This window comes from Gadus macrocephalus, chromosome 1, assembly GCF_031168955.1.
Source record: "Gadus macrocephalus chromosome 1, ASM3116895v1".
Lineage (NCBI taxonomy): Eukaryota > Metazoa > Chordata > Actinopteri > Gadiformes > Gadidae > Gadus > Gadus macrocephalus.
Window position 1 is genome coordinate 227,674 of NC_082382.1, and position 17,384 is coordinate 245,057.

General features: G+C 41.8%; 1 protein-coding gene across 1 annotated transcript; it reads right to left on the reverse strand.

Annotated features, from left to right (window-relative positions):
* Positions 1-576: 576 nt before the first annotated feature.
* LOC132464555 (aminoacylase-1A-like) lies at positions 577-17,193 on the reverse strand. Its single transcript, XM_060061005.1, has 15 exons — positions 17,068-17,193; positions 15,659-15,803; positions 14,729-14,793; positions 14,517-14,621; positions 14,334-14,428; positions 12,964-13,040; positions 12,754-12,843; positions 12,077-12,133; positions 11,916-11,989; positions 11,749-11,798; positions 5,485-5,629; positions 4,004-4,072; positions 3,845-3,924; positions 3,665-3,725; positions 577-1,260 (listed from the first exon to the last, which is right to left on the reverse strand). The coding sequence occupies exons 2-15, from the start codon at positions 15,789-15,791 to the stop codon at positions 1,084-1,086; spliced, it is 1,278 nt and encodes a 425-aa protein (XP_059916988.1). The 5' UTR covers positions 15,792-15,803; positions 17,068-17,193; the 3' UTR covers positions 577-1,083.
* Between the last annotated feature and the right edge of the window lie 191 nt (positions 17,194-17,384).

Here is a 17,384-nt window from a genome sequence, read left to right on the forward strand (position 1 = left end):
GTTCCTAGAGCGGAATGGACCACTTAAGGTGTTCCTCGAGGAGCCATGTAGTCTGAAGTGTTAATGCTGCTGTCCTGAAGATCTACTCTGTATTTAGAGTCGGCTGTCTCCCTGACAATCCCAATCAGACATGGACACGCTGTGAACTAGATGGCCACTCTAAAGGGAGAACAGTGCATCGCTCTAGAAGCCCTTTGGTTAACTTTTCCGTTATTCTATAGCAGTTGTCCTCATACACAGGTGGATATGGTGGCTGGTCTTGACAAAAGTGCCATCATTCTGTTTTTGTTTACGTACGACATATACCATTTCACAGATGCTTTATTTTGTGATGCGTCATGGGAATACATTCAGAACATTTGATGGTTTGTTCATAATGTCACTGTCAATTGGGAAAGGTCTTTGGGAGAAACCTTTGAAATGTTTTTGAAATGGACCATGTGCTGGAGATTGATTATGTAACATTACTCGATTAAGAAGTTCTGTAGTATCCAACATTGAGATTATCCATTTGTTTTTATTAATATTTAGGAGGAATGTAACTGACCAAATGAGACTGGTTGGGGGAAAAATATCTCCAGTTTCATAAAATATTCATTATTTTATTAGAAGTCATCATTATAAAGTAAAATGCATCATAAAACGTTTAGGATTAAAACTGCATTTACAAAAGGTGAGGATCAAAAAGCTTAAATGAAAGATAGATATGAGTCAATTACTCTCATTCTATATTTGAAATTATAGAACCCCTTCTTCAAACAGCAAATAATATTAACTAAAGACTGCTTTGACACACGGCCAACCTAGAATGCAAAGATGATCATAGTGTTACACCGCTGTTTCAGTCACACACACACACACACACACACACACACACACACACACACACACACACACACACACACACACACACACACACACACACACACACACACACACACACACACACACACACACCTGAGTATTAATTTCATTAACAGAAAATCATTGTATTAAGGAAATCCTATATGTATATATGAATACATGTTCCTTATTCTTTGGCAATATCTGCTAGTTCTTTAGTTTAATGTGTTGACCAGGGGGCTAAAGAAAGGGATTTGTCTCGTCAGGGAAGGCGGGAACGCTAGAAAGAGCCAGAATGAGTCTCTGGTACACGTGGATGCCACTCAGGAACACCTGCTCGTTGAGGAACTCGTTGTGGTCGTGCAGCAGGATGGGGGTCCGGTTCATGGGGGAGAAGCCCACCGCTGGGATCCCCACCTAGGTTCAACAGACAGGTTAGTGTTAGCGAGTACGTAGTACTAGTTAAGTAGTATCTGGCTCAGTAACGCCTGGTAGATTGGGGATGGCTCGCGGACCCTTTGGGCTGGGGGGGTCCCATCCCTAACGTCTACACCAGGCGTTGGCAGATAAGCAGCGATGGAGCCCATTGTTTGCAGCCATAACCATTTAACATTTTTATTTAAACTCTTAGCTTTGTTTAATATTTTACAGACATCTGTAGGGGGAAGCACACAGCCTTGTTGGACAGACATTAAATGTTGAATAAATTGACACTCCAAAAAAAAACTTTTTTTGACTCGTATTTGAAGCGAGTGAAGACGTACAAACAATTTGCTTCCTTTGGTATGCTCCTTTAAAACGATATCATTTTACAAATTAGGCAAAATTCTCCCTTCTGTTGAAAGAAACTGTTGTCAATTGGGTGCATTGAATTATCAAACTGCCAGCAGTCAGATTGATTAAATCAAGTCTTGATTTTTGTTCGTCCTAAATACCCTGCTCCTTCAGTTGGAGTTTCTGTGATTAAATTTCCAGATACGTTTTCTCTACAATTTGAAATGCTGTATTTGAATTTCAAAGATGTTAATTTCCAACCAATAAATTCAGTAAAATATTTAAATGTTATGAATTCAATGATGTTTAAATATTCGTATCAAAAATTAAATAGCTTTAAAATAGAAACGATATGGGTAGGATTTGCTTTGATAACCGACTGATGGGACGCAAGAGGTATACCTTAAGTTCAAAACGTATGATTTTGGTAGATGGATAATAAATTATGTGTCCTAAAGAAAGTATTTTATGACATACATTTCTTTTTTTTGCAACATTTCTCCAATATCTCGGGGGCAAAATCCTATTGATATTGGTAGCTAGCTGCCTTTTCATAAATGTAAATATATGAAGTACAAACAGCGTATATTTTCACTAAAGGTCTAAGATTAAATGGTGCAAATAAAATAATTGAATGAATTGCTATCTATTATCGTGGATTTTTTCTAAGCACATTTTTATTCTAACCAATGCATTCTATTAAATTTGTGGACAAGCAGTAGGGTGAGTGGTCTAGCATCTGCCCTGTAGTACATGGGACCCGAGTTCTCATCCTGGGTACGTCATTGAACTCTTGCCGTTGGTTTATTTTTGTAATTTCCTTTATATCAGAGTAATAAGTCCTAACAATTGACTTTTTATATAATAAATATGTCTTACAATATCCCTAGGACTCAAAGATAACTTGCAAAAACCCACGGTAAAGTTAATGGTAATATTAATATTACTAATAAGCCTTTGTCACAATGACAAAGACACTGCTGCATGGGAAAATGCAGCCACATAAATTCCATTCAGGTGAGGCAAGACCACTTCTGTTGAGAAAAATACTATGGTCAGTCAATTTAGAATATTCAAAGAATTGGAAAAATAAATGTCATGAAAAGTTCTTTGATTTCTCCAGTGATCCTTCCTAAATTACTAATTGAGTGGGGATTGAAACCCGGACGACCGGGTGCAAGTCCGACACATTACCTCCACACTACCTCCCTCTTTTTGAATCCATGGTCAATATTAAATTAAAATATGTTACGCTCAATACTACCTATGCCAGATAGCCTCCCTGTATTTATTAATGGTTACGGTGTTCCCTTTTTGAGTTATTATATGCTTGTACTCCTCATAGACCTCCACAAGCAGCTTCTGTTCGCCGATAGAAAAGATCCCGCCCGATCCTTTTCATTCATTTGATCCATGATTCGACATTCACAGTTCTGGGCTGGTTACATATCTCTTGAGCCTGCTTAATCAACGATAACGTAAGCCTGGCTTGAACTAACCTGAGCAAAGTGCGGCTGAACTGCGTCGACGGAATGGCTTTAGCCTCAAGTGGAAGTTGGCGTTAGTTCTAAGCGGGCTTAATCAACTAAGTGCCGCTTTTGTTAGCGACTTTGATGGAGTATCCCTATGGTGAAGTAGCAACGGATCTGTTGTCTGGGAGGGAGCTGGCGTCTTGACCGCACTGTCAGTCAAAATCTAACGTGACTCAGCTAGAATCATGTTCACGACAAGGTGATGTTTTATTCACGTTACTATTGGTCACATTTGAAATAGACACACATACACACTAATGAAATAGACGCAAGTTAGGTTACCTACAGTAATGTTAACTAACTTACCATTAGATGGCTGTACTACCCATACAGACATCACACTATGTGACAAGTTAAATCATTAGGAAGCCCAGCACTGTTTTCCGTGTTAAAAAACAATCATACTCAAAATAACTAAGCGTGTTGAAGGTTGTAATGCTATTTTTTTTAAATTCGGAAATATTACAGATAATACATTTAAAATAACTTTAAAGTTAAGGATTCCTGATACTTACAGCTCGGATAAAACGGCTATCAGTGGCTGCAGGAAATATCTCCTTTTCCAAAACCATATTCCTACACATGAAACACAGCCATTAGCCATTACTATACTTCAAGAGGAAAAAAGGTGTAAACGTGTACATTCGGATCATTTATCAGTGTGTGTGTGTTACATAAGCAAACTGTGAACTGACATTGCCTTGCAGGTAGTGCTGAATGCATTCCACCAGGGATCACTCTCCTCAGTAGAGGTCACATTCTGGTTCATGTGTTTCTGCAAAAGGGGGTTGGTGTCAAAAACAACTCCACTAGTTGAACAATGTGCAGTGAGTTTAAGAAACAGGGTGAGGTACCTGAGCAAACTCATAGGTGATTCCTTCGCCTGCTTCTTTACACCACAGCTTGATCTGCTTTTCAAACCCCTGAAAGGTGTATTTAAAAAGGTTTTAGGTTTCATTATACAAGGAAAAAAATACAATTTAATGTGTTTTTTTTGATTGCACGCTTTGGATTTAAAAGATGATATGACAGATTAGCTTGGTAAGGATGTTAATGTCATTGGTATTCCAGAAAAACAGGTTTACGGGAAGTAAACAACATCACAATCTCCAACCATGTTTAAAAGATAAACAGAAGAATTTGCAAGGGGCCACGGTTCAGATAGCCGGGGTTTTCATGGCTACTTACATTTCCTCTTTTCAGCCATTTTAGAAAACTGAGACTACATCATTATTATGCAAAGTTATAGCTGTTTTAACGTCCCAAATACGCATATATTTTACACAAAACAGTATGTCTGCGCCGTGTTTGTAGGGTTGGGAAAAATATCGATTCTTCGATGCATTGCAATTCTTTGCAGAACGATTCCGTCTCGATTCAGATAAGTTAATAATCTGAATAAAAAATAATACATATATATATATTTTTTTTTATTACATTTGTTTGCCTCCTGCAAAATTCTGTTCGACAGAGGGATAACTTGAGTAGTTTTAAAATTATTTAATTTATCTTCAATGTGTATTCGCCAATCTGATTTCTCTGGATGCGATTGCGATTCAGCCTACGCATAGCATGGACGCAAACTTACAGCCAGACACAAGAACAACAAACAAGTTCTTATTCTTATAATTGACTAAGAGCAGCTTTTTCTTTAATGACATAGAAAAGAAAGATTAGAAAGAAAAGAAAACTGAATCTGTTTATTTTTTACATACTTCCATAGTGTGTTATAATGCAAGATGTTATAATTATTGATGCATTGATGCATCAATAATCGAATCGTAGACCTCTGAATCAGAATCGAATCGAATCGTGAGGTGCCAAGAGATTACCACCCCTACGTGTTTGGGTCTTACTGCTATGATGATTCAACATTAAGTCCCCAGTCACCAATGGGACTGTGTGCCAGGTTTGCAATTTTTTGCAGTTATTGTGGACGTTTGGTCAAGTTCTGGTCATTGCATTAATTCCATATTTTTTGTTTTCTTGGGTTGCAGTAGGAATATTGTTCATCATGACAAATGTGCAGTTAAAAAATGTTTCATGAATATTGCATTATCCTAGTAGAAATGGCAACCATTTGACATTCAAACTGATTATAGCGGACCCTATAAATGAATATCGCCTGTCCTTAGCATTACTTTACGTATTTAACAAGTTCTAAAAGCATGCCAATTTGTACAACTTTTGACCATATCTTATTTGAGATATGGATGCATTTTTTCAGAAAAATAAAGATAATGATGCAATCAAATAATAAGGAATACCACAGGGTTCCTACGGATGTCGTAGTACCCCTTATAATAATAAAGTAGAGAAAGTGAAGACTACGCACCTGAAGATTGACGGTGGGAGGTATTCTCAGGTCAAAGCTCACTTCCATCTCAGCGGGGATTACGTTGTAGGCAACCCCTCCTTGCACCATGGTCATGTTGACGGTAGTGACGTCACCCAGAGTGAAACACTGGCTCATATTCAACCTGTCAAACAGAGCACACTCCTCATTCATCACCTTTAACGGAACATACAACTCATTGTTTTAAAAGAGTTCCCACTTAAAAAATGTTTAGACCTTAGTATTAGGATGATGCAAATGTGTTGAGCTTCATACTTCAAATATGAATCTGTGTTATCAATGTATTCTTAGTTCATTTATTACTACAATTTAAAACCATCCCATTGGGCCAAAATATTGATTGGATAAAATAACAATAAATTCCATGCATTGTAGTAGAGTAATAAAGCCATTTAGTGAACATTAACTTTCATGAGTTCGTTTCCTCTCAATCATGCGACGCAAAGCAGCACTTTCACTTTAGTTCCTGGGTTGCCCTAATATAATATACCTTAATTAATATGATACACATTACACAATCAACACAGTCAGTACATTAACATGCACTGCTTTATTCGATTACAGCCATAGTTAGACTATGCTCCTCAATTGGACAACCGCAATTGTCAGAGTATACATGGAGGTGAGAAAATCGATTCATTGGCTGAAGCATGTCATACCCCGGTACGATGGTTGGCACTGTGCCCATTTCAACTAGTGGTAGTAGAGCCACCGGCTGACCTGTATACGGCCCCAGCAACAACAACAAACTCAGGCGGCATTCGAGACAGATGTTTTCAGTAGACAGCTGTCAGTTCGGGTCCATGTTGTTTCTCCGACGCTCTATTGTTTCAGCCTCTCAATAACCCGAAAAATTCCCATTGGTACTACTGCCCATTAGTCCGACGCCCCTTTATTTAGAAAAAAATAAACCCCCTGCTCCGACATCCCATTGTTCCGACCATATAGGCTTCTGCGGATCATCTCCAATAATCTAAGATCTGAATGATCAATAACAAGCTAAATTGCTTTTCTTTAGTTTACATTTCAATGTTGTATGCCATGTGTCTGGCTAGCAGGGAGTCCGGCGGCGGAGCTCCTCTGGCGGCGGAGCCCGCGGGAGTCCGCATGCTGCAGAAAGTACCAGAGTCGGACAACCCAACGCAGTCTTTAAGATTCATAATATCGGAGAAGAATCCCGTCAGTACGGCGGCGGGGCAATGAATGAATAAAAATCATAAACATGTAGGAAGAAAAAAAACATTTATTTTGACAGATGTGCCCGAAGTTGGTACTTAAGAACCTTGTTGATGACCAACATTTAGAAAACATGTACTTTTAATTCAGCCTTGGGTGAAATCGAAGCAGTGTCTACTTCAACCTGCACTGAATGCATGCGTGCTCCTGCGGCCATGGATACAATTCTTATAGGGGTTAACTAAATTGGCACGACACCAGCTTCCTCCATCTTCTTCTCCACCTTTTTAAATAAATCGCAGTTTCTCGTTTTCTGACTAACGACTATCGTCTCCTTTTACTTCCGGCTCAAGGCCCTAAGAAAAGATCTCGAGCATGCGCAGAACCCAAAATCCGAATCCAATCTGGTTGAATGTATAGATGCACGGTTAATGCGACTATTATGGTGGAAAATACTGGAGGCTTCTCAGCCAAACTGTTGAAATATTGGTAGAGAATATTGGAGAAAGGCATCAACGGGGGGGAGGTGAAAGCTCCGGGCCCTGTCCCATATGTTAATCACAACACCTTATGGCGCGTTTCCACTGCAGGGTGCGGAACGGATCGGATTGCAAAGGTGCGGATCAGGTCGCGTTTCCACCGCCAAAAGTGGCCGTGACCCGGACTTAGCCGTACCCGTTTTGGCCTCGTTTTCAGGACTCCTCCGTTGGGGTACTGAAAACGAGACGAGACGCCTGAAAGGGTCCCGGGAAATTCTAGCTACACATCCCCTCCGTTGATTGGTCGACAGAATCATCACTTCCGGGTGACGCGGGGATAAAATCAAACAAACAGTAGCCTCAAGGTATTATTCTTTACAATTAACATGTCGCGTAAAACGCTTGCTTGGGCGAACAAGGAGGTGGAGACGTTCGTCTGCATTCTTGGGGAGGAAGACGTTGTTTACGATGTTTACGTAGCTGCCGCGGCGATCGACATCCGGCCTACCACAAAGGGTACTGTCGGCAGTGGAAACGCGACCTCGGAACTGAGCTGGGCTATACCGCCCCCTCCCTACCGCACCTTTGCGATCCGATCCGTTCCGCACCCTGCAGTGGAAACGCGGCATTAGAAGGTCCTGGGTTGATCGGCGAACACTTAGACAGACATCCCTCTGTAGTCAATGACATCAGTCTATTTCTCCATTTACTTAGATTATAAGTATAAGTAAGGTTAACTTGAAGTATAAAGCATACTAGATAAGTGTGGTTCCAAATGATAAACACTATTGATATTACCTGGCTTGCCTTGGTCAACAATTGCCTGCACTCTGAGGGACATTTATACGTGTTCCTCATTCATGCGTTACAAAAGATGAACCACCAGCCGCCTCATATACGTATAAGTGGCCCCTCAAAGATGGCTGACTCACGTCACGGTGAGAGGAAACGCCTTCCTATGGTTTCTCGGCTTTGGCTTTAGAATGTATATTATGTAGGCTTCAAGTTAAGGCCGATTCATACCTCCGGATCCGGATGAAATTCGTCCGTCCGTACCAAACGTTGTCTCCGGGATATACCTCTGTCCGGTTTCAGCATTGTTATGGATGTTACGCAGTACATCCTCTAGAGCAGGGGTCGGCAACTAAGTTTGGCCTCGGGCCAATTTTTTTTCCAGCCAGTAGGTGGCGGGCCAGAACATTATCAAGGGCTAGTTCAAGGAATTGATTCATGAAAGTGCATCTGGGACTGTGATGCAGGCCCGTCAGTTGGCTTAGTCTTATGCCTACCCAGCACTAAACTCTTAAAAGACATACATATAAACAAGTGTATGCCCTAATCACGTAAATGTCATGCCTGATCACGTTGGATAGAGGTGTTGCTGCACTGTCTCCACAGAGACACCGCAGTGATATCATCATGAGCAGTTCTAACTGGAGAGAAAGTGCTCGAGCTGCTGATCATGCGAGAGAGGGTGATGCAGTCGTATTAAACAAAGATGTTGAAAGATGGTGCGATCTACGAGAGAGACGCAGAGGAAGTGTCCTTACGAGGCTTTTGTCGGGATAAAAGACCGACCGACGAGACGGGTGCTGATTGACTGCGCGCACACACACCCACCCACATATACACACACCATGGTGGTGGCTGACTGAATGTGCACACACACACAAACCGCCGTTCCTAGCCTATTCATCGTCAGAAGAGCTGTAGGCGAAGTAGCCTCATCAGAGACTCTACTTGCGTTAAACAGCAAAGTCTCAGAGCTTGGCGTCATAATCTTTTGTGGACTTTTGTCAAAAGCTCCTGCCTTTCTCGACGTGCAGTATCACACAAAAATACTTAATGTCGGGTCTCCATGGTTGTTGTATATAGGCCTTTAGAGGGGGGTTCCGTTTCAAGTTCACTGTATCCGGCCCTTTACATTAAAGCTAACAGATATAGATATTCGAAATAAAAAATAAAGCAAAAAAATAAATAATAATAATAATATAACTTCAGAATAATCTGGCGGGCCAGATATTATGTCTGGCGGGCCAGATATTATGTCTGGCGGGCCAGATAGGGCCCGCAGGCCGCCAGTTGCCGAACCCTGCTCTAGAGGGCAGTGACTGTCGTGTCAAGAATTACCGGCATTGACAATCGCTAACATGGCATCTGTAGAGGAGATGATTTTGCTTTGCGTCACCCAAAGTCGTCAAGAAAAGGCACAAAAAGTGTAGGCTTACGTGGCGGAGGCATGTGACAACCCTCACCAACCCACAGATTCTCAGACCAGTTATAACTCATTGCCAAAGCAGGTGAACAATAAAATAAAAAGGTCAGGTATATGGTATAATATAAGTATAAAATGTTAAATACAATATATATACATATCAGATATTATACTACTCTCTATTTTCGCGAATGGTTGGACTCTCTGACTCTATGCTGCCGCCTCGATTTCCGTTGGTATTGCTCTGTTTCTCCCGGAGCACTCCGGATTCGTAAGCTCAGAGGCGACGGAACCACTGATGGACGAAATGATCTCTGGGACCGGACGAAAGGGTGCCTATCCATATTTACCATAGGGTGTGACTGGGCCTTTAGACGTTAAGTTAATGTGAATGACAAGTGTCAGTGTACTATAGATCAAAATCGGGACCATTTAACTTAACAAAACAGGGAAAATACAGACAGAGTGGGTAATTTTCACCAGTAGGTGTCTGCGTAATCCCTGCCTATTGTGGTTTATGTTTGTTTGTGTGCGCTTAAGTCCTAAAGCTCACAAAGACTGCAATAACGCCATCTAGAGAAGGGGGCTGAGGAAGGCTCAGCGGACCAAGTCACTGTGTCTGGCAGTATTATCTGCTAGAAACTGACCCGTGATCAGCTCTCTTTATGCCCGGCTGTATTGTAACAACATTGTTTCGACCTAGCACAACACTCGACTATTCACATTTAAGGGTACAGCCTGTAACGATACGCGTATCGAAACCGAAATCGCGACACTCAGAGCCACGAACCTGTCGCGCGGTGTGAGAAGGCAGAAGCGCGATACGCCCTTTCTAACACTCCGGTAAAATTGTCAGATTGAAATTTGCTAATAATTTGTCTAAATAATAGTCTGCTGACACCGCCCCCTCTTATCGATGCCGTAATTATGCGACGAGATGCCCTCTCTTTGATGACAGCTCTCCGTGGCTACGGAGGATTGCATTTCTCCACAGCCGTCGAAGTCCTCATATGCGATATGAACGACATTTATCCCGAGTGTGCCAAGCGCGAAAAAAATTGCCTTTGTGATCCCTGTGACTGTCTCTATTGTTTTGTGTGATTCGACCGGCAGTTTGTCTGCTTATAGGTCGGAATGAAGCGGCCACCGATTATTGACAGGATGGGTACTTTATTCTACCTGACTCGTTCGCTTCTTCACTAGACGCAAACGCTACCGCTCGCTCTCCTCGCTCGTCCACTCACTCGCTGACGTCACTCACACACACACATACGCACACTGGCATTCTCGCGCACACACATAGGCCTACGCTACTCATAACACTATGCCTCGTTATTGCGACGTTCGTGTTAGACGTTCAGGATTTTTCCCATCTATTGAAAGTTAGGATATTAAACATGTTGCATTCTATACGGCCTCATTATTTAAGCTACATAGTCTAATAAGAAGCGCTAATAGGATATTTGACTAAACCAACCAAACTAGTTGAGGGTTTTTGCCTACCTGCAAGCATCCTCCAACTGCAATCTTTGGTTATTTATTTATTAATTTAGCTATACTTTAATAGTATTCTTTCTGTTCAAGCCTGTTCAGTGTTCCAAATTATTTGTTATTAAATGTTACATTAAGTTAATTGTTATATTGTTGTTTAAATAAAATGCTTTTTAAATTTAAAAAAATCGTGGGATGTATCGAACCGTGGGTCAAAAATCGTGATACAAACCGAATCGTGAGTTGGTGTATCGTTATGCCAAGACTTCAGGGCAGCATTATCCCCATCACTTTACTTTAAAGTGGAAGATTGACTAATATATTTATTGTTTTCTTTAGGTAAAATGATCTAGCTATAACGATAATACATGCCAATGGCTAAAAGTAGCAACAACCCCATAAATTAAATTTCACCCTAAAACGTGATCAATTGTATTTTGAAATACTTTAACTAAATATGTAAAATCTTAGAATCGACTTTACTTCTAGGTACTGCAGGGGGCGTGAATGCCCATTATTCAAGTATGCCAACAGCTAAAAGAGGGCTAGGACCAGGCTTAATATGGAGGTGGAGGAACAGCTGAGTTTAGGCGTGACTCTCATTAACGTTTTAGCGTGGAGCCGTCCCCCACACGGTCGCTCAACGAAATCAACCCCCACCCAAGGGTGGGGGTTGATTTCGAGGGTCGAGCTGTTGGCCTCTTATTGTGATTGAGTGAGTGCGTCAACCAAAGCAAAAGGGAGGGTTCGCGTTAAGACAGGGGATTTTTCTTATTGTTATGCATAGTGACTGCTAGTAACCGCTATAGCTGTCAATCCTTCACATGGTCCCCATTAGTCAACGCTCTATCATGCAATACATTTTCACAATATATCTCTTACCTTTGTTTTTCCGTCTCTCTGAAATCCATGAAGGAGTTGATGATACTTCGCTAAAGGAAGGTGGAAACAGAAAAAGTATAAAGCACATGGTTTTATGTTTTTATACACAGCACACCAACATAGAAGCCAAAAGCTCAAATCTACAGCTTCAGGAAGATCAATGTTACCAGCTTCTCCGCAGCCGTGTTCTCTACAAATCGAGACCCATGGCCAGGGTTGCCTGGGCAGTGGATCGTGATCCCTGAAACAAGACCACAGTTTAGGGTACACAAGACATTAGGGCTACCATTTTGAGTGGCTTGGACTGTGAATGGGGGTTTGTACTTACACCAGGGGTTCCTCTCTCCATAGAACACAGTGAAGGCTTCCCCAGGGCTGGCCAGACCTGACGCCAACACACACACGAGACACCGCAGTGACCCAGTGAAGCCACTAGGACAACAGAGTGGCCTAAAGGAAGAGCTGCCCATCACAGAATCAAACGGCGATGCCATTGTTTCCTTTAATATGAATGAAATGATTCTGTCTGCCGTGATCAGCCTGCAAATTGGCCAGCCCTTCTTCATTAATGGGTCTAATCAATGCCAGCAATCCCATGATCCAAACTATATCAATAATTGTCGTGTTCTCTAGCTAGTAGTCATGCTAGACCTTGTCTACATCAACATCAACCTCATATTATTGTCTGCAGCCAGGTACATATGCAATGATATGGATCCTTGAGCTCGACACTGACCTGCCTGGGGCATCTTTCCTTTGTTAAGGGAAGCGCATCATTATCATAATGAAATAACTCATTGAAAAACGAAGGGAGACGCATTCATGAGAAGGACAATGTTGAATGGGATTCACACGGATATCAAATATTAAATCAAGCTACCTAAAAACTGTCTGGGGTGCACCCTAAAGCCTTGGTAGGTGTGAAAATGACCCCGGAAGACGGAAAACAGGAGTTGCAGGTTTCCTTGATTGTAGTGGTTTGTTTATTAATAAAAACAAAAGTACCTTCATCGAGTGCAAAGCCAATGTTTAACTTTTGAAACTCTGGGTGAGTGACAAAGGTTTCCATTCCTTTATGACCGCCCACTTCTTCATCTACAGAAGGCAAAGTACAACATGCAATTCAATGATTAATCCCCAAACAACTCAGCAGTTTGTTTTCACATTAAATGTAAATGGGAGATTAAAACGTATGGTACAAGTACCAGGTCTTACCTGGAACAAACATTAAATGGACAGTGCGCACTGGTTGACTTCCCTCTGCCTTCAGTCTCCTGATCGCCTGGATATACCTAGGAGTATAAAAAATAAAGAAAAAGCATGGAAAATTTGAGTAAAATTAGCAATATGTGGTGGGATTTTGTAATACAATTAGCGTTATTCTGCTTACATTTTTCTTATTAAATGGCTTTCGAGATTGAAGAGCAATTTGATATATTAACCCTAGCCTAGACCAGACGATATAACATTCCCCGTATGGCGGAGTGATATCATATAGACGGTCAGATTGTACCTACTGTATAGTGACAGACTTCATGTCCTACGCTCCTCTGATAGAGCCATGGTTAGATTAGACCTACTGTATGACAGACCTCATGTCCTACGCTCCTCTAGAGCCATGGTCAGATTAGACCTACTGTATAGTGACAGACTTCATGTCCTACGCTCCTCTAGAGCTATGGTCAGATTAGACCTACTGTATAGTGACAGACTTCATGTCCTACGCTCCTCTAGAGCTATGGTCAGATTAGACCTACTGTATAGTGACAGACTTCATGTCCTACGCTCCTCTAGAGCTATGGTCAGATTAGACCTACTGTATGACAGACTTCATGTCCTACGCTCCTCTGATAGAGCCATGGTCAGATTAGACCTACTGTATGACAGACTTCATGTCCTACGCTCCTCTAGAGCTATGGTCAGATTAGACCTACTGTATGACAGACTTCATGTCCTACGCTCCTCTGATAGAGCCATGGTCAGATTAGACCTACTGTATGACAGACTTCATGTCCTACGCTCCTCTAGAGCTATGGTCAGATTAGACCTACTGTATAGTGACAGACTTCATGTCCTACGCTCCTCTAGAGCTATGGTCAGATTAGACCTACTGTATGACAGACTTCATGTCCTACGCTCCTCTGATAGAGCCATGGTCAGATTAGACCTACTGTATGACAGACTTCATGTCCTACGCTCCTCTAGAGCTATGGTCAGATTAGACCTACTGTATGACAGACTTCATGTCCTACGCTCCTCTGATAGAGCCATGGTCAGATTAGACCTACTGTATGACAGACTTCATGTCCTACGCTCCTCTAGAGCTATGGTCAGATTAGACCTACTGTATAGTGACAGACTTCATGTCCTACGCTCCTCTGATAGAGCTATGGTCAGATTAGACCTACTGTATGACAGACTTCATGTGCTACGCTCCTCTGATAGAGCAATGGTTAGATTAGACCTACTGTATAGTGACAGACTTCATGACCTACGCTTCTTTAGAGCTATGATCAGATTAGACCTACTGTATGACAGACTTCATGTCCTACGCTCCTCTAGAGCCATGGTCAGATTAGACCTACTGTATAGTGACAGACTTCATGTCTTGCGCTCCTCGGCCGTAGATGTTCCCCTCTGCGTCCTTCACTGCTGTGAAGGCGTCGTACTTCCAATGTTCCTGTGGAGGAACAAGAGTAGCACACCTTATTCCAATCCTGTGAGCATAAAGCCAGATGCTCTGGATATGGACAGTTGGCGTGGCATACCTGGTAGACGGGGACCACATCCGTGTGGGAATTCAACAGAATGGATTTTAGAGCAGGGTTGGTTCCCTCCCAGGTCATGATGGTCAAGACCCTACGAGGGAAAAGCTGAAAGGTTGTAGACGATTTTAAATGTCTATCCTTTACTTAGCATGTTCTTTCAGTATGATATTGGATGATACAAGGGTGTAATGTATAACATTACTTGAACAAACCTCAATCTTTTTCATAGGCAAATCAAGCTCCTCTGCGATTCTGTCCAAGAAACGAAGAGCAGCATCTGTAGAAGCATAAGCACGTAGCAGCTCTCAATAGACAACAAGAAAGGCAATACACTGGTAGTACTTTGTGATGAAGTCACAGCCAATGAAGGTGGGTAGGATTAAGGGGCATGTAGTAGTAATGTTGTAGATTGAGTCACATGAGTCATAAAAGCAAAGGGATCAAGAGGCCTGTAAGTCTCATCAATCTTTCTCTGGAAATCAAGAGTTATTTTAATTAACAATATTTGTCCAGAAGAGGAAACCCCAGAGCAGTTATATACATCCATCTGTTTATATGACAGGTAAAGTTAAAAGCTTCAATGCTTTGCATAATAAAGAGTTTTCATGTTTATGAAACAATCAACCACAAGCACAACAAGAGTCATATGTCTGGTGAGGGTTAGGGTGGACAATAAAGAGTCCAGAGAGCTGACGAGTATCCAGCCACTGCCCCCACACACGGCTGGATTATGATATACCAATAGCTGGAACAAAAGGACGACCCTTGCCTCTAGTACCAAAGGCCCAATGTGTTATCATCAACAGTTACTTAACTTGTTTACCAAGATAGATGCATTAATGCAAATTAACAAAAATATATAGTACGATATAATAGCCTTGAGCTGCTTGAGCTGCTCCCCCCGCGACCCGACCCCGGATAAGCGGTCGAAAATGAGATGAGATGAGATGAGATATAATAGCCACGACAGAAATAACATAATAACTGATTAACGTTCTTCACTGCCTTAATATTTATTATTTTACAAATAATTATGTTCAGAACAAAAACACTAAATACCAACCCCTTGTAAAGGCTAGTTACACGCTGGTTAAAGGCTAGTTAAAGGGCTGGTTAAAGGCCAGTTAAAGGCTTTTATTTACCGTAATCGGGCTCTGGGTGCACGGTCTTCAGGCGGAGGTACTCTCTGAACAGGGACACCGAGGGGTCCTCCCCAGAAGAACCCTGGGTGGAACACGGCCCGCCGCCGCTGGGGCCGTCTTTGTCAGGCAACATTTTTATCAACCCCTTTAAATACAAACAATAAAAGATGCTGAAACATCGGTTCATATGAATCGTGCTGGAGGCAAACAGAAAACAGAAAAATCCATGTGTAGGGCAAAATATAACGGTACATAAGAAAAGGACAGACTGCTAAGATCCGTTTAGGGTGTTTAGAGTCTGGCCTGGTTTTTATGGTTCTATTGACACCCGAAAAGCCAGCTCCTTGTCCACATTTAAATCACATAGAAAAACAACAGCTGAAACGGATCTCATTGAACAATTTCACCGCCTAATGTAGAGCCCTTTATCACGTTGGTCCCACCTGTCAACGTTTACAAATATTACCGCCTCACGTTCCCCAGTGTATTTAGATTTTTTAAATTAGGGCGTTTATTAGATGCTTTTATCCAAAGCGACTTACAATAAATGTAGCATTCAGTCTGGCACCTAACGGGTAGGGATGCAACGATTATTGTTGTTGATGGTGCGTTTCACGATTGAACGTAAAATGATTATTATACATTCATTTATTTAACAACGACCATTTTTTTTCCGGTATTGTTTGTTAACAGTCTTATTCAAAATCCGAGAAGTGAATTTAGAATCTTTGTTATTCAGATTCCGATTTTTTTTTGGCCAGGTTTGCGTAATAAACAAGGAATTTGACTTCGATTAACCCTTTATGCAGCCATCATTGCACTGAATTAGATTCCATGGTATAGGGCTGGAAGTCTGCAAGCTCGTCCTGTCCACAGCAGTCGGCGCTACAAGCGAACGTCTACTTGAACTGCGGGACGGGAATACAAACTGCTTTTGACAACATGAAGGTGTGCAGTTGTATCATTCTCAAGTGTCCCTATGGATACCAACTTTCTAAGAGAGGGTGATAGCCTATTTTAGTTATTGAACTAAATAAGAAAACGGTGCCTATTAGATACAGTCACCGGGACACGTCTCATGGAGATCTTTAATAAAGCAAATCTTTAATAGAGGAGAGGACCGACGCGGGGGTCCCACGCGCTGAAACAGAGCCCGAGACTATGGGTCACGGGCATGCGCATATACGCAGATCCGCTAAGCAGCACTCAGCTTTAAAGGCTGATTAACCTCATATAACTACACAACATCGTGACGTTTTAACAGCGGCTAATAACGTTTATCTCTGCCTCCCGCTAAGTTGATCAATTAGCCTGGGCGCCAGAACAGCCCCGTACCCTGGGCTGTTACGCTGTTAAAGTCGGGGTTAGCCAGTCGACAGCTGCAGAGGCAAGTCTGATGGATGACTCACCTTTTGTTTGGCGACCTGCGCTGCTCAATGGAGAAGAACGTGCGCGTGAGTTCATCTGGTCACCTGATTGAGCTGCAGAAACAGGAGGACCGGAAATACGCAGCCGTTTGTTTTTTCTTCAAAATAAAAGACTCGAGATACTCAACAAAATAAAATGTACCTGTAATATTGAAATTAGCTAATGATTCAAAAACGATAGATATTATTTCGAATACATAAATACACACACAAGTTTTGCACGGTATAGCGATATTTGAACGGTATCATAGAGTTGCATGTATTGTGTAGTAAGTTCCATCTCATCAATGAACTCCGTA

What these genes read in the sequence shown, in the direction of transcription:
- LOC132464555 (XM_060061005.1), bottom strand. Translation starts at nt 15,791, where the DNA reads ATGTTGCCTGACAAAGACGGCCCCAGCGGCGGCGGGCCGTGTTCCACC. An exon ending in CCATTTAATGTTTGTTCCAG is followed by an intron (nt 12,844 to 12,963) that starts GTAAGACCTGGT and finishes TGCCTTCTGTAG; the next exon opens with ATGAAGAAGTGGGCGGTCAT. An exon ending in AGAGAGACGGAAAAACAAAG is followed by an intron (nt 5,630 to 11,748) that starts GTAAGAGATATA and finishes TCTGTTTGACAG; the next exon opens with GTTGAATATGAGCCAGTGTT.